This window comes from Bos grunniens, chromosome 19 (assembly GCF_055505025.1).
Source record: "Bos grunniens cultivar Pamir isolate PY7600 chromosome 19, Bosgru_T2T1.0, whole genome shotgun sequence".
Taxonomy (NCBI): domain Eukaryota; kingdom Metazoa; phylum Chordata; class Mammalia; order Artiodactyla; family Bovidae; genus Bos; species Bos grunniens.
Window position 1 is genome coordinate 45,449,961 of NC_141183.1, and position 23,547 is coordinate 45,473,507.

General features: G+C 51.1%; 1 protein-coding gene across 4 annotated transcripts in view; it reads left to right on the forward strand.

Moving 5' to 3' along the window:
• Nucleotides 1-244: 244 nt before the first annotated feature.
• Nucleotides 245-23,547, forward strand: part of ADAP2 (ArfGAP with dual PH domains 2) — a 28,519-nt gene continuing 5,216 nt past the window's right edge. Inside the window, exons 1-9 of one of the 4 annotated variants that reach the window (XM_086360238.1) lie at nucleotides 245-491; nucleotides 1,321-1,451; nucleotides 3,278-3,369; nucleotides 7,066-7,145; nucleotides 8,364-8,476; nucleotides 14,152-14,298; nucleotides 18,804-18,887; nucleotides 21,961-22,023; nucleotides 23,341-23,418. In XM_086360238.1, coding sequence (XP_086216364.1) covers nucleotides 398-491; nucleotides 1,321-1,451; nucleotides 3,278-3,369; nucleotides 7,066-7,145; nucleotides 8,364-8,476; nucleotides 14,152-14,298; nucleotides 18,804-18,887; nucleotides 21,961-22,023; nucleotides 23,341-23,418 — 882 coding nt within the window. In that variant the 5' untranslated portion in view covers nucleotides 245-397. Of the gene's footprint in view, nucleotides 492-1,320; nucleotides 1,452-3,277; nucleotides 3,370-7,065; nucleotides 7,146-8,363; nucleotides 8,477-11,975; nucleotides 12,208-14,151; nucleotides 14,299-14,886; nucleotides 14,998-18,803; nucleotides 18,888-21,960; nucleotides 22,024-23,340; nucleotides 23,419-23,547 lie in introns of those variants that run through there. The other 3 variants (XM_086360239.1, XM_086360242.1, XM_086360241.1) reach the window with 3 other exon arrangements.

Consider the following 23,547-nt stretch of genomic DNA (forward strand, 5'->3'; position numbering starts at 1 on the left):
GGACATACATCCTCATTCTCCCTTTACAGAGGCGAAAACTGAGGCCCAGAGCGGTTGATCAGGTTGTCCACAGTCACAACGCTAGCCGGTTATAGGCCAGGATTTGATCAGCGGCCAGAGTGAGCGACTCCGAGCCCTGCGCTGAGTCCCTCCCGGACTGGTGCGGCCTTAGAGAGGAACGCGATCCTCGCAGCTGGGGGGCAAACTGGACGCGCCGGAGCCGGGCGGAAAGTCCAGAGTGGGCGGGGCTTAACGCCCGGGGGCGGGGCTGGCGGCGAGGTCTTGGCTGCAGGCGCTGAGGCTGCTTCCCGCTCCACCTGCGGGCGACCGAGCTGGCCATGGGCTACCGCGTACCGAGGGGCTGCCGGGCTGAGCCCTGAGCCCGCCGGGGCCGGCCATGGGCGACCGCGAGCGCAACAAGAAGCGGCTGCTGGAGCTGCTCCAGGCCGCGGGAACCGGCAACGCGTACTGCGCAGACTGCGGGGCAGCAGGTAAGGTCGCGGCGGCGCACGTAGCCCGGTAGTCTGGGCCGGCCAGCGGCCGGTGGGTCCCGTCCCCTGCCTCCAGACCCGGGCGGGTCCCAGACCCCCGCGCACGACTCTTATATCACCTTCGGACCCGGGCCCCCGACAGCCCTCTCCTCGACCAGTACTGCCCCTACTTGAAGCTGGGCCCCCTGACCTGCCCCCTCTGGACCTCGACACTAGATCCCAGCCCCGGGTGCCCTGCCCATTCTACTCACCTCCCTCTGCCAGACACCCTGCCTACCCGGACCACGGTCCTTGACCTCTTCTTCTCGGACCCAGCCCCTTCCCCCACGCTCGGATCCAAACATCCCACACACCGCGGTTCCCAGACCCCGGACCCAGGTCTCCCCGGATGGTCCAGTGTCCCCTCCCGCGCCTCGGACGTCCCCGGGGTTCTGCGCGCTCAGACCCGGCGCACGCCAAGGGACTCTGACCCACCTTCCCACCCGCAGCTCCCGGCGTCGAGTTGCGGGTCCGTCCTTCCGCGCTCTCCTCTCAGTTCCCTGAAGTGCTGTCACTTCCACTTCGCGCCGCCTCAGCCTCTCGCTCTCCATCCCCCGGACTCCCTCCAAGATCTTCATTCTGGCCGCCACCGCAGCCGCGTCAGGGCCAAGTGGGCTGACCAGAGGGTTTCATGCTGGTATCTTAGTTCGCGCAAGGCGGGGAGGCCGAGAGAGAAGGCGTGGGCTGTTGGTACCTGCCAAGCCCTTGCCTCTCCTGGCGCCCCTAGCCTAGCCCTGGTTTCTTCAGCCAGCTCTTCACCCGCTCCCCACCCTGCCCTCTCACCCCGCAGATCCCGACTGGGCCTCTTACAAGCTGGGCATCTTTATCTGTCTGAACTGCTCCGGAGTCCACCGCAACTTTCCAGACATCAGCAAAGTGAAATCCGTCAGACTTGACTTCTGGGACGACAGTATCGTGGAGGTAGCAAGGGGCGCGTGTGGAGAGCCTTTGAACAGGAGCCTGCTCCCATTCTCCAGGGAAGGAAACTGAGGCCGAGAGAGGGGCAGTAAGGAGCCAGTTAGACAGAGGCCCTGAGTTCAAATCCTAGCTCCATCGCTTACTTATTTGCAGCTGTGAGGTCCGGAGCCTGCTATTTAACACTAGCTGTGGGCCCTTTCCACACATGTATTATAAATATACCACTATCCTTTCACAGGGCTGCTATGAGGATTAAATGCTGACTCAATGCAGGTACAAAGTAAATAGTCAATTAACAGCTGCTGTTCTTAGTAGCTGAAGTCCTGGACCAGAACAGAAGTATCCTGATTCATGGTCCCTAGGCCTTCTCCAGTCCCCCTAGCCAGGGAGGGAGCCACCTCGTTCTCCTGATCTCCAGAGATGGAGAACACTTTCAGCCTGGCTGATGACACCATTCTGGCCAGAAAACCTTCAGAGAGCAGGCAGTCCTAAACTGGGCTGGCTGAGGATTTCGAGGACTACGGGGGAAGCAGACCCATGTTTACTGAGTACCCCTGTCTGTGCCAAGCACTGCGCTAGACCACTGGGCTCGACGCTTTATTCGTTCACTCATTCACTCATTACTGTAAGCCTGCATTTGCTGGCTGTAGGAGAGAGCAGTGAAGATAAAGTCTCTACTTACGTGGAGCTTACATTCTAGTGCAGGAGAAAGACCAGAAACCGGCATATAAACCTGAAGGTCGTTTCTTTGGGCCTCATCACTCCCCTGTTATGGGCTTCCCTGGTGGCTCAGTGGAAAAGAACCTGCCTGCCAATGCAGGAGACACGGGTTCGATCCTTGGGTTGGGAAGATCCCCTGGAGAAGGAAATGGCAACCCACTCCAGTGTTCTTACCTGGGAAATCCCGTGGACAGAGGAGCCTGGTGGGCTACAATCCAGGGGGTCACAAAGAGTTGGACACGACTGAAGCAACTTAGCATTTAGCACTCCCTGGTTATAGCTTCTTCATCTTTGCAGGTGAGATCCCTGAAGCTCAGGGGGTTAAGTGTAGCCCAGTGGGAACCCTGCTCTATGGAGACTCATAGCCCATGCAAATCCTGCAACACAGCCCAGTGGCCAGTGGGGAAGGGAATAATAGGGTTCACTCTTTCCAAGAGACGTGGATTAAAAAAAGGGCTGTTTTTTCCACATGTGTCCCCAGCCCAGATATGCCCCTGATGTTACTGAGTGCTGACTGATGGCCAGGGCCACTCCTGACACATATGCATTCCCCTGGGTCTCTCTGGTGCCATCTTCCTGACTCACATACGCTATGGGGTGGAGCACTGAAGTGCTCCATCCTCCAGTTCCATCTATCGCCTACAGACTTGCAGGGACTACTGCTAGTGGTCCTGGCCATCTGTGGAGGGCAGTGGAGAAAGTACATGAGCTTTGGAGTTAGGCGGGTCTGGGTTCAAATTCCAACTCTCCACTGACTAGCTGTGTTACCTTGGGTAAGTTGCCTAAGCTCTCTGAGCCTTGGTGTCCTCGCCTTATAACAGGGACAGTAATTGTGGTGATTACAGTGATTGAGGGGATCAAATGGAATAATGTGGGAGAGCTGTAAAGTGCTATGCTTGTATGAGGCGTGGTTGTTACATTGTTCCAGGCTGGGACTTCTGAGCATCACGTGTGACCAAGCTGGGTTGGGGGAAATGTCAAACTCCAGGAGGAGTGTCTCCTGACTCAGCCTAGGAGCCAGTGAGAACAGTGGCCTTCTGGGTAGACTGTGGTTTCGTTTCACATTTTTTTCAAGTTCTACATTACCCCAAGTTGCTGTTGTCTTGCAGTTTATGACCCACAACGGGAACCTCCGAGTGAAGACCAAGTACGAAGCCAGAGTCCCTGCATTCTACTATATCCCCCAGGCCAACGACTGCATGTGAGTGGCTGATTTCCTGGTCCCACCCACTCCCACCGCTACCCCATCTCCAGTGCCTTTGTCTCTGACAGTCTTTTCTGTGCACCAGCCCAGCAGGTGGAGCCAGGAGAGCATTTGGTACAGGAAAACACACAGACTTCTGTAGGGCCCTCTCTACCTTCGAAGCTTGGGTCATCACCTCCCCTCTCTGGGACCCAGTTTCCTGGACTCATCTGTGAAATGGGACATCTGCTTTAGTTTCTGTCCCTTTGCCTTGATGTTCTCATAGCCTACAGGTGATGACTAACTTGATTAACAAGAGTAATGCCAGTATTCTAGCAGAATCAATGTGCTTCAGCTACTTTGCTTGGAATCTTGTGCCCAGAGCTGTCCCACCTAAGCTCAGCATAGCTCCAAGGCAGCTGCTTAGGCCCCAGATCCCCAAATAATAACCATAGACATACTTGTAGCTACTGATATTTGTTGAGCTTTACTTTGTATCAGGCCCTGTGTTAAACGCTTGTGTGCGTTAATTTTCGTTCTCTCAACAACTCTATGAGATCATATTGCATTATCTGCACCATATAGATGAAACACTTGAGGCTGATAGAGGCAGAGCTGGGACTAGCCCATCTGACACCAGGGCCTTCATGACTGTACCAAGGTGCTAGGGAAAAAAATCCAGTATCCTGGGATTGCATGCCATGGAACAGCAGGAGGGTTCAGGTCCCCTGGGGGTGAGGGGTGAGGGTGACTTTGGTCTGTAGTGACCCCAGACCTGTGCAGGACAGACTTTCTGAGCCTGAGCTTCCCTCCCAGGGACTCAGCATCCTGTGTGAACGGAGTGTGAATGGGGAGAAGGGTTACCTCCAGGCAGACAGGAGGCGTGGCTTGCAGGAACAGGCTGCATTTCCGCTGCCATTGTCCTCTAACCATGGCAGGATGCTGGTGGACAGCGCACAAACTATACAACCGTATCTAGTGTCCTGTGACGTCCCAGTATTTAAACAACCTGGGAGTGGCGGAGCAAGCACAGCTTTGCGCTCTGGAGACCCCAGTATGCTTCTCTGTCTCTATTCAGTTGTGAAAAGGTAGGCAAGGGAGCAGAACTCTGCAACCTGTGGCAGCCTCATCTCTGAAACGTTGACAGTGATGCCTACATTTGGTAGGCATAATGGTAGCATGATGGTAGGGATTAAAGGAGATAACAGGTAAAACATCTCACAAGACACCCCTCATGCCATTTGTTTTTTTAGGATTTATTTACTTCTTTTTATTTGGCTGTAGTGGGTCTTCGTGGCTGTGTGCAGGCTTTCTCTGGATGCAGCAAGCTGGGGCTGCTCTTCGATGAGATGCGCTGGCTTCTCACTGTGTTGGCTTCTCTTCTCGTGGAGCACAGGCTGTAGGCACGTGGGCTTCAGCAGCTGCAGCACAGTGGGCCCAGGAGCAGTGGCGTGTGGGCCCTAGAGCACTCGGGCTTAGTTGCTCCTCAGCATGTGGAATCCTCCCGGACCAGGGATCCTACTGGTGTCCCTTGCCTTGCAAGGCAGATTCTTCACCACTGGACCACCAGGGAAACCCCTTCGTGCCAGTTTTAATCTATTTCTATGTCCACTTTGGCATACTGGCTGGTGGCTGGCCCAGCTGTGGGAGGTGCCAGGTTTAATGTGAAAGGGCTCCTTTTGCCTCACTGCTGCCACCCAACCCTTTGCTCCAAGGGGAAGGGACCAGGTACTTGGTGAGCACCTACTGAGCTCAAGGGTCTCTGCCAGTGCTACACAGACGCTATGTATCATGACCCCAACTACAGCCCTGAACTGTAACCCCTTCTGGTTGAATGGCCTCAATCCCTAATTCTAAAAGTCCCCTGAATTCTCCACCTCCAGAATCTCGGTCTCCATTCCCTCTCCCAGCTCTGATCCTGTGGTTCAGGGTTCCTCCATGTCCTGGGGCCGAGGGCTGTGCCTTCAGTAGGGCTCTTAACTACACACAACAGAAACCCAGTTTAAACCAGCTTATGCACAAGGTGATTTTCTGGGTTCAGATCAGACCGCAAAAAGAACAGAGGTGGAACCACCCTCTGGAAGGACAGGCTGGAGGCTCCAGCACTATCAAGTCTCTGAAATCCCTCTGGTTCCCATTCCTGCCTCTTTTTCTCACCCAGGCTTTCTTCCTTTTGTTGTTCAGTTGCTCAGTCATGTCCGATTCTTTGTGACCCCATGGACTACAGCATACCAGGCTTCCTTGTCCTTCACTATCTCCTGGAGTTTATTTAAACTCACGTCCATTGAGTCGATGATGCCATCCAACCATCTCACCCTCTGTCGCCCCCTTCTCCTCTTGCCCTCAATCTTTCCCAGCATCAGGGAGTCAGCTCCTTTCCCAATGAGTCAGCTCTTCGCATCAGCTGGCCAAAGTATCAGAACTTAAGCTTCAGCATCAGTCCTTCCAATGAATATTTAGGATTGATTTCCTTTAGGATTGGCTGGTTTGATCTCCTTGCAGTCCCAGGGACTCTCAAGAGTCTCCTCCAGCACCACAGAGCAAAAGCATCAATTGTTCGGTGCTCAGCCTTCTTTATGGTCCAGTTTTCCCATCCGTACATGACTACTGGAAAAACATAGCTCTGGCTATACAGACCTTTGTTGGCAAAGTGATGTCTCTGCTTTTTAATATACTTCTTCTTGTAGCTGGGAGCAACACCATATCCATGTTCCCAGCTCCAGCTCCCAGCTCAACCCTGGAGAGAAGGCTTCCAATCCACCTCTCTCAGTTTTTTGCTCCTTTTGTTCCCAACAGCCCAGGGCCAAGCTCTGATTGACCAATCTGGGTCAGGTACTCAGTTCTAGGTCATTCCCTGTGGCCATGGGGTGAGGTCATATCAACCTGGGAACGTTTGCCTGGAAAAGGCAAGAGGGAACCAAACAATTGGAATGAAGTCCCTCTCAGCTGCGTGGATTTTCTGTAGGGGTCGTGGATGGCAATGTCTGGTTGGGCTAATAGCAAACACCTATTATATGCTCAACATAGTACTAGGCCCTCTGTATGCATTTAAACCTCTCAACAACTCTAAGGGATAGGTAGATATAATATTACTGGAATATTCCCCAAGTTCAGAGGAGTAAAGCAACTTGCCCTTGGTCACACGGTGGATAAATGGTAGAGTAAGACCAGGTCCCAGAGGGTCAGACCCCAAGACCACTGCTCTGTCCATTGTAGCATGCCCAGATCTCATGGGTGGGCCTTGGGGAAGGCTCACAGACTCTCCTGGCTTAAGCTCATGAACACACAGTGCAGTGTGGCAGAGTAGACGGTCCAGGGGAGCTGGCATCTGTCTCATTGACCTAGAGGGGCTGAGGTTGGAATAGCATAGCAATTTGGATTTAGCCCCTGGGGGGAGATATTATTTCCTGGTGAGATACTGGCCTTGTCTGCAGACATTTTGGAGTATCACAACTTGGGAAGGGTTGCTATTGGTATCAAGGCGGTGGAGGTCTGAGATACTGCTAAACATCCTACAAAGCACGAAATAGTCTCCCACCATGAAGCATTACTTGGTCCCAAGTGTTAATAGTATGCAGATGGAGAAACTTGACCAGGCTGGGCAGGCAGCCAGGCCTTGCTGAGAAGCTCCCATCCTCAGCTACAGGGTCTCATAAAATTGCCATGAAAAGAGGATGCATCAGACACAGCTGACTCAAGTTTCTCTCTTTTTAGGGTCTTAAAAGAACAGTGGATTCGAGCTAAGTATGAGAGACAGGAATTTATGGCCGATGGGAAAACCATCTCACCCCCAGGTAAGGTTATTTTCATTATCTCTTGAGGGCTGATTCTGATGCATTCTAGAAAACAAAGTGCCTGAGTATTAGGAACAAGGTCAGCCGCCCTCGCTCTGGCCCCAGAGACCAAGGTGTGGGTTCCTCTGCTTCTGAAATAGCAACACATCAGCTGGTGGGGTTTTATGGTCTTCTTGGCCGAGAAGCTCACTCGTTTCAGGTCCTTGCAGGACCACAGGGTGTACAGAGTCTTAGTATAAATTGCAAAAAGATTCACCCCCCTGGACAGACCAGGTAGAAATAGACAATCTGCTTCTGGCTAAGGGAGCCCTGGTGTGGCACAAGCCTTGAGAAGGAGAATGGGCTGGATTTTGCCTCCCTTCCTGCCTTTGTGCAGGGCATGATCTCTTCGGTGGCCTTGGACCTGTGGCACATTCTACCCCTCTGCTGTGAGTCCAAATGGACACTGTCCCAGAGAGCAAAATGTACAAAACTGCTCGAGGACCAGAGGCAGCCAGTGCCGAATGCTCGTAGCTGCCAGGAGCACAGAGTGTTCATCCACCAGCAGGGACCTAGAGGTCACTCATTATTCCCGTACTTGGGAGACTTTCAGTTGGCTGATATCAACGTGAAGTTGGGCCTCTTTCAAAATCAGTCCAGTTTCTCAGTTTTTAGCCTACTTAAGGGTTCCTTATATTTTCGTTTAATTTATTTATATATTTTTGGCTGTGCTGGGTGTTTATTGCTGCACTGGCTACTCTGTAGTTGCAGGGCGTTGGCTTCTCGCTGCGGTGACTTCTCTTGTTGCAGAGCGCAGGCTCTAGGCATGCGGGCTTCAATAGTTGTGGAACTTGGGCTCAGTGGTTGCTCTGCAGCATGCAGGATCTTCCCAGACCAGAGGTCGAACCCGTGTCCCTTGCGTTGGCAGGTGGATTCTTAACCACTGGACCCCCAGGGAAGTCCCTACCTAAAGGTTTACTATGTCTTCTTAGGAAACAGCCAAGAAAGAAAGTTGGAGGGACCCCCCCAACTAAAATCATACAACATTGCAAAGTTTCCTCAGAGAGGACCCCACATCCTGCAGCCGTAAGAGCTAAATCAGATCCGAGACATTTCAGCAGCAGGTGGGCGGTCCACTCCACCCCTGAGACTGCACGGCATGGGGTCACCAATAGGCAGGTGAGTTGCCTGTTGGTCTTAGAGCTGTGGTGGTTCACTCTTTCTCATCTTTGGTGGCAGGTAACCGAGAAGGGTTCCTGTGGAAGCGGGGAAGGGACAACGCACAGTTCCTGAAAAGGAGGTTTGTCCTCCTGGCAAGAGAAGGCCTGCTGAAGTACTACACTAAAGAAGAGGTAAGCTTCTCCTACTCCTGCCCGAGCCAGGGCAAGCACCCCTCTCCGGTCTATGTTTTGATCAATGGTGCCTGGTCTTGTAGATGAGCTCAGTCACTGAGACTTAGGTGCCACACGCTACTACTTTTCCTCATTATACAATCCATCCAGTCCACTGAAATCCTCACCTTCTCTTCACCTTGAATGGGCTTAGATTGGTCCATGATTAAGGTTTTGATGATCACTTGACTTTACTTCATTGATTCATTCACTCAAGAAATATTTATTGGGCTTCCTTGGTGGTCCAGGGGTTAAGAATCCACCTGCCAATGCGGGGGACATGGGTTCAATCCCCGGTCTGGGAAGATCCCACACACCGCATGGCAACTAAGCCTGTATGCTGTAACTCCTGACGCCTGTGTACCCTTGAGCCTGTGCTCCATAACAACGAAGCCACCTCAATGAGAACCTGCACACCAACTACAGAGTAGCCCCCGATCACTGCAGCTAGAGTAGCCCTCACGCAGCAATGAAAACCCATCGCAGCCAAAAAGTATATATTCATTGAGCACCTACTATGCTAGACCTTATTCCAAGCACTGAAGATACAGCAGTGAACTAAACGAAGTTCCTGATCTCTTGGGGCTTCCATTCTAGTGAATAGAGACAGGTAATAACCAAAATATATGTTACCTATCCAGTGGCAATAAGTTCTATGAAGTAAAATAAAAGAGAGTGAAGGTTAGAGCATGATACAAGTGGGGCATGGGGAGGTGGTCAGAGGAGGCCTCTCTGATGACCTTTGAGTACAGAACAGAATAAACATGAGTACGTTATGTGGATATGTGGGGGAGGGTAGAAGAAGAGAGAACAGTATGTGCAGGAGCATGGGCGAGTGTGCTGATTAGAAAAGATGACCCCTCTCAGAGGGTGCATCCCTGGTCCCAGTCTAGGCAAGCAGAAGCCTGGATGCCGGTTCTCCCCCATCCCTTCAGCCAGGAGCTTTCTGTTCAGTGCACAAACTGCCCAACCGTGAGCCATAGCCATGGCTTGAGCTGGGAGTGTATTTGGTGAGTCTATAGGGCATGAAGGAGGCCAGAGTGCCTGGTACAGAGTGAGCAAAAAAAATAATGGAGAGAGATGAGCTCACACAGTGGAAGACTTTGAAGACCATAGGAAGATTTTTTTTTTTAACAGCTTTATTGCAATGTAAATTCGAATACCACAGGATTCACCTATTTCAGTTCAGTTCAGTCACTCAGTCGTGTCCGACTCTTTGCGACCCCATGAACTGCAGCATGCCAGGCCTCCCTGTCCATCACCAACTCCCGGAGTCCACCCAAACCCATGTCCATTGAATCGGTGATGCCATCCAACCATCTCATCTTCTGTCGTCCCCTTCTCCTCCTGCCCTCAATCTTTCCCAGCATCAGGGTCTTTTCAAATGAGTCAGCTCTTTGCAATTCACCTATTTAAAGTATATAAATAGCTTTTAGTATATTCGTGGAGTTGTGCAACTTTCACCACAGTCAATTTTAGAACATTTTCATTACCCTAAAAAGAAAACCCACATGTGTGAGCTCTAGTTCTCCACTCTACTAGCCTCCCCTAGCCCTGTTGTTGTTTGTCACTCAGTCATGTTTGACTCTTTGCAATTCCATGGACTATAGCCTGCCAGGCTCCTCTGTCCATGGGATTTCCCAGGGGATTGCCATTTCCTACTCCAGAAGGTCTTCCTGACTCATGGGTGGAACCCGTGTCTGCTGCTTGGCAGGTGGATTCTTTACCACTGAATCACCAGGGAAGCCCTCCCTTTGCCCTGCTGCTGCTGCTGCTAAGTCGCTTCAGTCGTGTCTGACTCTGTGTGACCCCATAGATGGCAGCCCACCAGGCTCCTCCATCCCTGGGATTCTCCAGGCAAGAACACTGGAGTGGGTTGCCATTTCCTTCTCCAATGCATGAAAGTGAAGTCATTCAGTCGTGTCCAACCCTCAGCAACCCCATGGACTGCAGCCTTCTAGCCTCCTCCGTCCATGGGATTTTCCAGGCAAGAGTACTGGAGTGGGGTGCCATTGCCTTCTCCGCCCCTTGCCCTAGGCAACCACTAATCTATTGTCAGATTTGCCTGTTCTTGACATTTCATACAAATGGAATCATACAATATGTGGTCTTTTATAACAGACTCCCTTCATTTAGCATTAGGTTTTTAAGGATCATTCATGTTGTAGCACGTATCAGTACTTCATTTCTTTTTATTGCCAAGTAATATTCCACTGTATGGATATACCACATTTCACTTATTTATTCATCAGCTGATAAACAGATGAGTTGTTTCCACTTTTGGGCTAGTGTGAATAATGCTGCTATGAACATTCATGTACAAGGTTTTATGTGAATCTACATTTCCAATTTTCTTGGGTAATTCTCCCTAGGAGTGGAACTGCTGAGTCATATGATAACTATTTGTTTAATTTTTTGAGGAATTTTTCCAAAGTAGCTGCACCATTTTACATTCCCACCAGCAATGTATGAGGGTCCTCCACGTCCTCACCAATGTTTGTTATTATCTGTCTTTTTGATCATAGCCATCTTAATGGGTACAAGATAATATCTCATTGTGATTTTGATTTGCATTTCCTCGATGGCTAGTGATGTTGTATGTCTTCTCATGTACTTACTGGCCAGTTGCCCATCTTCTTTGTAGAAATGTTTATTCACAGCCTTTTCTCATATTTTTATTATGTTATTTGTTTTCCTTTTTTTTTTTTTTTTTTAGCTGTAATCGTTCTTCATATAGTCTATATACAAGGCCCTTATTGGGTATATGATTTTTTTTATTACATTCTTATTTCTTAATATTCTTTTTCATTAGGGTTTATCACCAGAATATTTTTACAAAAAATTTCTGTGTTTGGATTTTACTCTGTTATTGGGAAGACATACAAGGGTTTGGGGGCTTCTCAGGTGGCACTAGTGGTAAAGAAACTGCCTGCCAATGCATGAGATATAAGAGACCCAAGTTTTATCCCTGGGTCAGGAAGATCCCCTGCAGGAGGGCATGGCAGCCCACTCCAGCGTTCTTGACTGGAGAATCCCTTGGACTTTGGAGCCTGGTGGGCTATGATCCATAGCATTGCAAAGAATCAGACACTACTGAAGTGACTTAGCATGCACGCAGGAGGGTTTTGAGCAGAAAAGTGATCAGCTTTGACTAAAACTTTAAAAAGAGACACTCTGGCTGCTACTTGAGCAAGAGTGGGGCAGGAGGAGGCAAGCGTAGAAGCAGAGAAACCAGTTAGGAAGCTACCACAATAATCCAAGATCGGGATAATGGTGTTGGAGATGGTTAAAAGTGGTCTGCTTGCATTTTGGAAATAGAGCCAATGAGATCTACTGAAGGATTGGACATGAGGTGTGAAAGTCAGAGGGATCAAGAATGATCCACAGGACTTCCCTGGTGGTCCAATGGTTAAGAATCCACCCGCCAGTGCAGAAGACACAGGTTCGATCTCTGCTCCAGGAAGATTCCACGTGCTGTGAAGAACTTAGCCTGTGTGCCGCAACTACTGAGCCGAGTGCTCTGGAGCCCATGAGCCACACAAGAGAAGACACTGCAGTGAGAACCCCATGCAACTAGAGAGAAAGCTGCCTCCTCTCGCGTCAGCTAGAGAAAGCCCAAGGGCAGCAACGAAGACCCAGCACAGCGAAAAATAAGAATGCATCCCAGATTTTTTGCCTTATGCAACTATGAGGTTAGTTTGTCATTTGCTGAGATGGCAAAGATTTAGCTCCCTAAGGGGATGATCATGAGTCCTTTTTCATTTGAGATGCTTATTAGTCATCCATGTAGAGACTGAGGAAGACGTTCTCAGAAGTTCTGAGTCTAGAGGTTTGGGGAAAGTTTTGAGCTGGAGTCAGCAGCGTGCAAACTGGTTGAGCAACAGGACTGGTTGGAATCACCGAGGTGGGCGGGGGGGTGAGGGTGGATGAGAAAAGATGTCTAAGGACTGAGTATTTTAGGTATTTGTTACTGAGTGACACACCACCCTAAAACTTAGTGGCTTGAAATAACAATTGATTGTGTCTCATAATCCTCTGGGGTCAGGAATTTGAGCAGGTGGTGGCTGCTGCAGAGTACTCCCTGTGACTTCAGCTGGGTCGTTCCCTCTGCTCCATTTTCCTGGGCTGGGCTAGGAGACCCAGAAAGCCTTCACTCACATGTCTCGTGCTTTGCTTCCTTGTGGCTTTTCTCTCTGTGAATGTTCCTCATTCAGGAGTCCAGTTCAAGCTTTGTTACAGCATGGTGTCCAACTTCCCCCAAGCAAACGAGGATGCTGCCAGGCCTCAAAGCTTAGGCCAGGAACTGCCTGCTATTGGTCAATTCAAGTCATGCAACCAAAACCAATTCAGTTCAGTTCAGTTCAGTCACTCAGTCGTGTTTGACTCTTTGCGATCCCATGGACTGCAGCGCGCCAGGCCCCCCTGTCCATCACCAACTCCTGGAGTTCACCCAAACTCATGTCCATTGAGTCAGTGATGCCCTCCAACCATCTCATCCTCTGTCGTCCCCTTCTCCTCCCACCTTCAATCTTTCCCAGCATCAAGGCCTTTTCAAATGAGTCAGTTCTTCGCATCAGTTGGCCGAAGTATTGGAGTTTCAGCTTCAACATCAGTCCTCGGGGAGGGGATAGAGATTGTGCCTCTTTTTTTTTTTAATATTTATTTATTCCTTATTTTTGGCTGTGCTGGGTCTTCACTGCTGCACTCAAGCTTTCTCTAGTTGTGGCGAGCAGGAGTTACTCTCTAGTGGTACACGGGCTCCTCACTCTGGTGGCTTCTCTTATTGTGGAGCATAGGGCTGTAGAGCGCGCCAGCTCAGTAGTTGTGGCTCGTGGACTTAGTTGCTCTGCGGCATGTAGGATCTTAGTTCCCTGACCAGGGGCTGAGCCTTCGTCCCCTGCATTGCAAGGGGGATTCTTAATCACTGGACCACCAGGGAAGTCCCTGAAGTCCTAACTTTAATTCATTTTAATTTTAATATCTACATGTGACTACAGCTACAGCTGCTATGGGACTAGACTGTTGGTATCATTTTTCTTTCTCTCATCAGTTATGAAAGGAAACATTTGTTTTCCCTTTGCCTTCTTAGCATCAGGGAGTGCTCAAAATGTGTTCAGACCCTGAGAACAGAGTATATAGTATGGGAAGATGTGCTTTGAGGCCTACCCCTGCTTTTATTGGTTTACCTGTTTTATTTGATTGGCTTCCATGGATTTTCATTATAAATTCTTTTTTTTTTTTTTGGTTGCACAGCATGAAGGATCTTAGTTACCTGACCAGGAACTGAACCCGTGCCCCTACAGTGGAAGCGTGGAGTCCTAACCACTGGACCGCTAAGGGAAATCCTAATGATTTATTTTAGAAAAAGTTCTATGGCTGAAAAACTTGAAAAGTGCCAAGTTACGGTCTTTCCAAGCCCCCTTCCAGCTCAGAGAGGCCGATTAAGCAGGATTAGTGGGATGGCTGGATACAGAGCATGGTAGAATATCTGTGGATCTTGATATTAGAGCAAGAACATTAAAAACCTGTGTGGAGTTCCGAATTGGTCATGTTTGCCTTAAGGCTTGATGGCAAAGGTGAGGAGAAGTCACTCCACTGACTGTAGGCATCCTGAGTACCCGATTCCTCTCTTTTAGGGTAAAGACCCCAAAGCTGTCATCAGCATCAAGGACTTGAATGCCACCTTCCAGACAGAGAAGATTGGGAACCCCCACGGGCTGCAGATCACCTACCGGAGAGATGGTCGCGTTCGGAACCTGTTTGTGTACCACGAGAATGGGAAGGTGAGAGGGTGGCGTTGCCGCTCAGCCTCCAGCTCAGCAGCCCCGAACCTCGCAGGCCCAGCTCCCTGATTCCCTGGCGCTGCAGCCTCTTGAGACGCGATGCTGCTGTTTGCTTTCATCTGTTGTCGCTTTCTGTTTTTGGCCACATTGTGTGGCTTGTGGGGTCTTAGTTCCCCAACCAGGGATCAAACTTGGGCCCACGGCAATGAAAGCACCGAGTCCTAACCACCAAACTGTCAGGGAAGTCCCTGTTGTCACTTCTGGTTGGAGACATAGTAAAGTTAAGGCAGAGCGAGAACTGGGAGAGGAACCTGGCGGGGATCAGGGGTGTGTCTGGATGGTGCACAGCCACCAAGGGGCATCCGGTTAGCAGACGGGACTATGCCCAGAGGTGGCCAATCAGGTGCAGCCAGAGATTCCAAATATGAGAGGAGGGATGACTCGAAGCTCAAACAGCAGTGCATCCCATGGCCTCCCTTCGCAGTGTGTGGTCTGGCACCAACTGCATGAGCATCACCTGGGAGCTTGTTGGAACTAGTGTCTTGGGCCCATCCTGGACCTGCTGAGTTAGAAACTGCGTTTTCACAGGATCCCTAGGTGATACTCAGGCACGCTGAAGTTTGAGAAGCACTATCAAAGGTCCAGGAAGTCAGCTCCATCAGAGAACAGCAGGCCAATAGTACAGCTGCAAAGACAAAAGCCGGCTCTAAATGGCAGGGTCATGTGACTGGGCAAGAGTCAGAGATGCTAAGTGGAGGTGAGGAGGTGCAAAGGTGGGGGCTGATGTTTTGTGATTTGCTATTAATTCTGTGCTGGGCACTTTTCTTGGTGATCACTATACATCATTGCTTTTCTTTTTAAAAAAATAATTAATTAATTAATTTGGCTGCGCCACGCGGGATGTGGTATCTTCATTCCCTGACCAAAGATGGAATCATTGGAAGCGTGGAGTCTTAATCACTGGACTGCCAGGGAAGTCCTGTACATCAGTTCTTAATCTTCAAAACCCTGGAAATGTTTTATCCCCATGTTACTGAGGCATGGGACTTCCCTCGTGGCTCAGGGGTAAAGAATCCACCTGCAATGCAGGAGTTGCAGGAGATGAAGTTCCAATCCTTGGGTCAGGAAGATCCCCTGGAGGAAGCCATGGCAACCCACTCCAGTATTCTTGCCTGGAGAATCCCATGGACAGAGGAACCTGGCGGGTTACGGTCCATAGCATCTCAAAGGGTCGCACACGACTGAAGCGACTTAGCACGCATGCACTGAGGCAGGGGTGTGTTAAGTAATTTGCTCAGAGTCATGTGGCCGATGGTTCCTGAACTCTGCACCTGTCTTACCACTCCATGTGCCTCTGCTGGAGGAAGACCCTTGCCAGCAGGAGTCAGAAACCAGATACAGGCCTGGATCTTCCCACGAGGCCCCAGCACTGGGATACTGACCATGGATCATCCTCAGCAGGCTTCATGCTCTCTCCACCGTCTGGGCTGACTTCCTGGCATGGTCTGAAGAGCTGGGGTTTGGAGTCGGAAGTTGGGACTCTGCTTCTGCCACTCCCTTGTGTGTTCCTAGGGCAGGTCCCTTCCCTTCCTAAGTCTGCTTGTGTATGGTTGATAATACCCACTTCCCGGAGGGGTCTTGAGGATTGAGAGACTGTGGACCATGAATGTGAATGCATCTTGTTACTGTGAAGTGCATTATAAACATTAGTTGTCACTGTTATTTGTTCACGATTGTGGCAGCAGTGGAAGACAAGCTCTTGAGAGCCGTGCCTGATCATTTCTGTGTTCAGGACTTCCCTCTTTCAGTAAATCCTTACAGTGCCCCTCCCTGCAACGTGCACAGCACTGGGGTGTGGAGTGATTGAGGCAGAGCCATGAATGGGGTTCTAGGATCTCATAGTCTTGGGAAAGAGACAGATGGGGAAACAGGCACTGAAGATACTGTGTGATGCAGTTTCTAACTCAGCAGGTCCAGGATGGGCCCAAGACGCTAGTTCAACAAGCTCCCAGGTGATGCTCCCAGGGAGGCCATAGGGGCTGTGCTGGAGACACACGGGAGACGTGTAAGTGGCCTAGTCTGGGGGAGGGGGCACTCTAAAAGGCGATCCAAAGAAGGAGGTTCTACTTAAGAATTGTGTGAGTATGCCGAGAAGGAGAACACTCAAACCAGCTTAAAAGGGTCATGAGTGGAAAAGAAACAGGGGTATTTATTTCAGAGGACAGAAGCATGGTTGGGCAGCCTGAGAGGTTAAAATTAGGAACTGTGGTGTGTGTGATTCTGTGTGTGTTTGGAGACAGACAGAATACACTCTTAACAGGAACACATTGTTCTATAAACCCAGGAGTGCAAGTAATGTCTCACTTCTTAGTTTCTCTAAATGCAAGGATCTCATTTCCCAAACTGCCAAGAAGCCTAGTGCCACTCGTTTTTCTCGGCTCCCTCCATTGGCTTTACCAGAATTTTGGGACTGGTGCAGTTAGGAGACATGGAGGAGATCCCTGGCTCTCAGTCCATGGTGGGCTCACTGCTGTGGCCCCAGGTCCAGACTGACTGGATACCAGTGGCTACCTCACCATGCCCATTTCTGCTAAAGGACTTTTGCTGAGGTGCCCATGATCTCAGACACTTATGGTGCCTGACTCCTTCCCACTGGCCCAGCTGTAGAGCAGCTGACAACCTGGTTCTGGCCAGTCTCCTCTCCCTGGTGATGCCCCAGCTTCTCCCTTAGATGGGCATAAATGGGGGGCTACAAACTCACGGCTGCAGGAGCCAGGTGGGCAAATTAAAAGTGGACAGCTTTAAGTCTGTGGCAAACAGGAACACATGTATAGAGAACTGAAACAGGCAAAACTTAAGGGCAAACCAACCTGTACGCAGGTTGGATTTGTGACCGGAAGAGTCTTTCCAAAGTGAAGGCCTAGGTGGGTCTTCTGTGGGGATGATCCCCTTCCCTTAGTGCCTGAAACCCTATAAGGTTCTTAATGCCCTGGTCAAGAGAGCTTAGGAATACTGAACCAGCAAAGCTTGACCTAAAACAGAAAAGGTACTGATGTTTCATACCTTTGAAACCAAATTCAAATGAATTTCTCAATCACTCTATTACATCCAAGTGCAGCACAGCAGCTATTTGAACAGGTCTTTCCTCTCCTCTTCCATACTCCTGTGAGATAGGATCTGATAAGCCCTGTTCAGCCTCTGTACTGGTCCAGCCCTCATCCAGATTCTGTGGCCAAGAAGGAGTAGGATCATAGCAGCAAGTGTGACTGCAACTGTGGATGGGTGGTGCGCGGCTGAGAATGGGTGGGGCATTTTTCGTAGAATCAGGGTTTGGGTGGAGCAAAAATCTATTCCATCTAAACTCACTCTCAGGATGAATAGAATGTTCTAGATAAAAGGTGTATCAAGGGTGAGGGCAGAGAGGTGGGTGAGGCAGAGTGTTCCAAGAGAAGGGAAGAACGTGGGGGCAGCGATTGCAAATGATTTTGTATGGAAAGAGCTCAGAGAGCAAAGTGAAAGTGACAATGTTAGTCACTCCATCCTGTCTGACTCTTTGTGACCCCACGGACTGTAGCCCACTAGGCTCCTTGGTCTGTGGGATTCTTCAGGCAAGAAGACTGCAGTGGGTTGCCATTTTCTTCTCCAGGGGATCTTCCGGACCCAGAGATCGAACCTGGGTCTCCTGAAGATTCTCAGGCAGATTCTTTACTGTCTGAGCTGTCAGGGAAGTCCAGAGGGCAAAGTAAGTCATACTAAAGAACTTAAGACTCTTTCCCTGAAGGTAGTGGAGAGGACTCTAAGCTAGACTCAATTAGATTTGCAATTTGAAAATCACTCTGGCTGCCATAAGGACTGAATGAAGAGCAGCAGAGCAGAGGCAGAACCAGCTGGCACAAGGGGTTCAGCAGGTGAGAGACGAGGGTGGACACTGCTGAGGGAGGCGCACTCCCAGAGGGACACAGGAGGTCCATGCCAGCTTCAGCCTACGTTGCACTCCAGGTGATGAGCATCTGCACTGATGGAGCATCCCCAGGAGCACCTGCCCCCACCTGAAGGCCGGTCTTTGACACCCGAGGACCTTTGCTCCTCAACGTGTCTCCCAATGACCAGCAGCTCATCATCTGTGAACTTGTTAGGAATGCAGAATCTCAGGCCCCACCCCAAACCCGCTGAATTCAAATCTGCATTTTAACGAGATCCTTGGGTGATGCTTACACACACTGGCAGGAGCCAAGCACTGTGCCGGGCCGCTGCATAACTCCTGTGCGGCTGGCCTTGGTCCTTTCCCATGGCCCTGGGGCTCTGCTTCCCACTTGCTCGGGGGACGCCCTGGGCTCTGGCACCGTCCTCCCTGGGATCAGCCTGAGTAGGACTGGGGGGTGTGCATGTGCCCAAACCTGAAGACCCAGCTGGCTTCCTGCTACCAGCCTCGGCTGCCCGCCCCCCCGGCCCCCAGCTGGCACTCAGTCTCACTGTCTGTCTGTCCTTTGCATGTCTCTCTGCAGGAGATAGTGGACTGGTTCAACGCCCTCCGTGCAGCCCGTCTCCAATACCTAAAAATGGCCTTTCCTGAGCTCCCAGAGTCTGAGGTGAGCTAAATGCGGACCCCACCTTCCACGGCTCCTGTCTGCCACCTCCTGTGCTCCTGCTTGGCTGACCTCAAAGACATGCAGAGGCCAGACTCAGTTTGACTGCAGGAAAGACCTTGAGCCTTGGGGTTGGGGACCTCAGCGGGAAACCAAAAGTTTTTTCCTGGGGAGGCTGGGGGTTATGGCCTCACCGTTGGCAAGGCAGTCTCCAAAAAGCAGATCAGACTCTCCCCTTTGGGATCCGTCACTCACAGTGTCAAAAGGCTCAGGATTTGGGCATCTCTTTCTGACTTCTCCCACTGAAATGCACAAAAGGTCCCTCACATACTGCTTACAATGTGCTTCTGAACCTGGTTTATCTTGTCATCCCTTTTATCTAATCGTCCTTTTCGGCCAGCAGTTAGGTGAGGTGATTATTCCCATTCCAGCGATGAGAAACTGAGTCCCAGGAAGGTCAAGGGCATAACCGAAGGTGTTCCTCCCACTTGAACATCCCCCACTTTGCCCTTTCCTAGTCTGCTTTAAGGAAGGCAGTGGGATCTTTCCCATTATCATTCTAACAGGAAGAGTCTGCCTTTCATGGCCAAGGTGACAGTGAGCCTGAGAACTTCATTTCAGTTGTCTTCAGACGTCTGGGGCATCCACGTACATCCCTTAGGCTTGGGCGGGGAAGCTGTATAGAGTGGGCTGTGAGCTGGAGGGTGTGAGCTGGGAGGCCTGGGCCCTTGCGGATGGTCTGCTCCTGACTTGCTGTGTGACCACTGCAGGTGAGGCTGCCTCTCTGAGCAGCTCTTCCCACATCTGTAAGGTGGCGCTTGGTCTGGGTCATCTTCAGGGTCTCTTCTAACTCTGAGGTGCTGTACTCTAGTCCCTGTGTTAGGCCTGCTCTGGAAGGATTTTGTAAGAGATAGGGGATGGAAAGACCATGTTAATCGTGTGACTTTTTTTTTTTTGGCCATACCACACAGCATGTGGAGTATTATTTCCCTGATGAGGGATGGGACCTGTGCCCCACTGCAGTAGAAGTGCAGAATCTTAATCACTGGACCGCCAGGGAAGTCCCATTCCTGGGACTTTCCTATTCCCAACTGTTAGATCCTTCTTGAAAACCTAAGTGCCCATTAATTCCCCAGTTTGCAGGGAGCGAAGTGTCTGGAATGGGGGTCCTCTCCAGACCTAGGGATGCACTGAGATGGCAGATCTCCACGAGTTCCTCCAGCCAGGCTTGGCTCAGGGTCCTCCCGGCCTGCAGAGTCAGCAGCCATAGCGGGTGAACGCCCACTTGCATGGGCGTGGCGTGGGGGTGCTGACTGCTGCCTGGAGACACTGAGGGCAAGTTGCAGACGCCCCGCCTCCCTGTCTGGGCAGCTCTCCAACTCGGCTGGCCCATGCGGGGGAAACTGGGCTTTGGTAACATCCTCAACGTCCTCTTCCTCCCGCCTCCACTATCGTTACCCCTTATCCACCCCTGGTTTTCTCCCTGCTGCCTCTCTCCCCGTCTTGCCTCCCCCATGTCTACATAGGGTGTGAGGTTCTGAGCAACCACCCAAGTCTGGCTCGAGCTCAGGGATCCAACGCCAGAAACCTGGGGGACCCCGGTGGGATTGTGGTCCTGTAAAAAGAAACGCATGGACCCGAAGGCAGGGAAGCTGATGTGTTACGCAGGGCAAGTGGCCTCACCTCTCCTAGCCGCAGTTTACTCATCTGTCACCACTGGGACAGTCTCTGCCTCCAGGGCTGCATGTGTCCAGTGAGCCAAGGCATCTAAGGTGCAGTGCATAGTACCGCATTCCCAGCCCCTTTCTCCTCAAGGCCTAGATTCACCCTGCCCTGGCTTCAGTTCAGACAACTGAGTGATTAGAACTCTTGTCTTTGCTCCAAATGAAGGAATTAAAGCCTACAGAATGCATTTTAGGGAAAGGGGAGTGGTGTCCTTTATATTTTTGATTTCTCGCTCACAACTTTCTCCCTTCAGACTTCCCATTCCTACTCCCAAACCTTACATCCCCTTTGCCCCTGCTTTCGACCCAGGCTCTGTTCTCATCTGAAGCTCTATACTTGCCAGTTTGACACCCTGGAGCACAGGAGGCCAGTGTCAATCCCTGGAAGCTTCTCTGAGCGTAGGATGGTCTTGCAGATCACATAATACGGTATCCTTATTACACAGAAGGAAACAGGCCCAGAGAGGCATAAGGTCTTAACAAGATAACACAGCTGGTTGAGGTCAGACCTGGAGCTAGAACTCAAGTCTCCTGACTCCTAGTCCAGAGTTTTCTCTACTTAATCCATCCTGCCATCGCCTTCTATGGCCCTGGCTCAGAATCCCCACCAATGCCCAGGTCTTGGCCAAGGGCCTGATCAGAAGGTTTTGGCATATTTAAACTTGAGCATCATAGAGTAGCAATATAGCTACTACTAGGGTCTGGCTGGTGTCTATCGGCTCTAGGTGGTGAAAGTTCTTCATCCTACCGGTGACATGTCTTCGGGAAAATCCTGTGACTTTTCTGAGGTCTTGTCTCTTCATTCAGAGCATGAAAATGATAACATCCACCTCACAGGGTGGTTGAGAATTACACGCAGAGCCTGACACACAGTCAGTCAGTTCAGTTGTTCAGTTGTGTCCAATTCTTTGCGACCCCATGGACTGCAGCACACCAGGCTTCCCTGTCCATCACCTACTCCCGGAGCTTGCACAAACTCATGTCATCAAGTCGGTGATGCCATCCACCCGATGACACGCAGTAGATACTCAGAATGCAACCCCCCCCCCACCCCGATACCTGGAGAGTCTCCTCAGAGCCTGACCTGTGTCCTCCTCCTGGAATTGCTGAAAGAACACTTAACCTAAGTCTTTACACCAAGACTCAGCTGTGCTGGGTAGCTCTGCAGACATCTGGGGTGCTGTTGTCGGGCTCTGTCGAAATGTTAGCATTGCATCCATACCAAATATAACCATGTGCACACATCCTTCCCTATTGCAAACTTCCCCCTTTGTCGGGGAGCCAAGTTCGCTGGGGAAGCTCGGCCTCTTAGGTGGGAGGCAGGGGGTCAGTGTGTGTCTCTCTTCCCCCAGCTTGTGCCCCTCATCACCAGGAACTATCTCAAACAAGGCTTCATGGAAAAGACCGGTCCGAAGGTACATCCCGTGTTCCTTGGGGGGGACTTTCATGGCCTCAGTGCCAGTGGGCAGTGGGGCCAAAGTGGGGAGGTGGGAAAATGGGGAACCAGGGGCAGGGAGGAGGGAGGAAGCGGAAGTAAATGGACTTTTGTGAGTTCCAGGGGTGAAGGACCAAGTGGGAGACAGGGTGGCTGGAGGGTGGTCAGGCGCTTCTCCCTGCAACTGGGCATCTTCCTTCTTGATCAGCATCGCCATCAGTGGCTCTCGTCTTTACATCATCTATCTGACCCTGTTCTTGGGAAGGCACAGCTGAAAAGGGAAAGCACAGCTGAAAAGCACAGCTCCTTTGAGGGGCAGCTCTTGAACACTTGTGTGCTCTGAGCTGGGGCCCTACCAGGACCGATCAAGTGAGGCAGGACTAGTGATTGGTCTGAGAGAACTCACCTCGGTACCTATGCTTGGATGCCAGTGAGGCCCCTGCCGCCCCAGGACATCTCAGACCTAGCCTGGATGCTGGTGCGGTGAAGCTCCAAGCCAGAAGATGGAGATGGTGGGGGTTGTGCAGAGGAGGCGGGGTGCAGGGAAGCAGGGAAGGGGGAGGAGAGAAGGAGGAAGAAGCAAGCAGATGTGTGAGTGCTTAGTCTTGCCTGACTCTGCGACACCGTGGACTGTAGCCTGCCAGGCTCCTCTGTCCGTGGGATTTCCTAGGCAAGAATACTGGAGTAGGGTGTCATTTCCTTCTCCCAGAGGAAAGCAGAGGAACTTCCTAAAAAAAAAAAGAAAAAAACCCAAAGCAACAGCTTTCTGATGCTTTTTTTTTTAAGGTGTAATACGCTGATGCAATGTTTGTTAAGATGACAGTGGAAGTGTTAGGCAGTCACAGTAAAGGGAGCCTCAGATGGCTGGGTAAAGGGTTGCAGGTTTTTGTCCTTCAGCAGCTGGTGGCACCGCCCCTGTGGCTCTTAGGGGGACTTTCCTTCCCCTGACCTAGGTTAGAATTTGGCCAAGGCCAGGGCTTTCAGAAGCGCTGAGCAGTAGCCACTTCTGATTTCCCAGGTTCCTTTTTCTGAGATATCTTGTCCACAGCCTGAGAAAGAGGAAAATGCTTCTTCCAACGCACATAGGCAGCGGCTGGAGGCCGCAAGGGAAAGCTGGGGTGGAGGAGGGTGTTTGGAGCCGTCAGAGCTCAAGGCCCGGGGGTGGGGCGAGCGCTGGGGTGTCCGACTGCCAAGCCAGGAACTGGCCGGCTCCCTCGTCCTGGCCCGGGCTGGCCCTCTGACCTCTGTGCCCCACCCCTGCCTGGCCAAGCCTGATACAAAGTTCCCTCTTCTGCAGCAGAGAGAACCTTTCAAGAAAAGGTGGTTTGCTCTGGATCCCCAGGAGCGCAGGCTGCTTTATTACAAGAACCCACTGGTAAGAGTCACTGATGGCCCCCCTGCTGAGCACCAGCAGGCAGAGGTGGGGTCAGAGCTGGTCGGGGACCATGGGGATGCCACAGGGCTGGAGAGACCCAGCGAGAGACACCATCACGGTTGTCTCTAA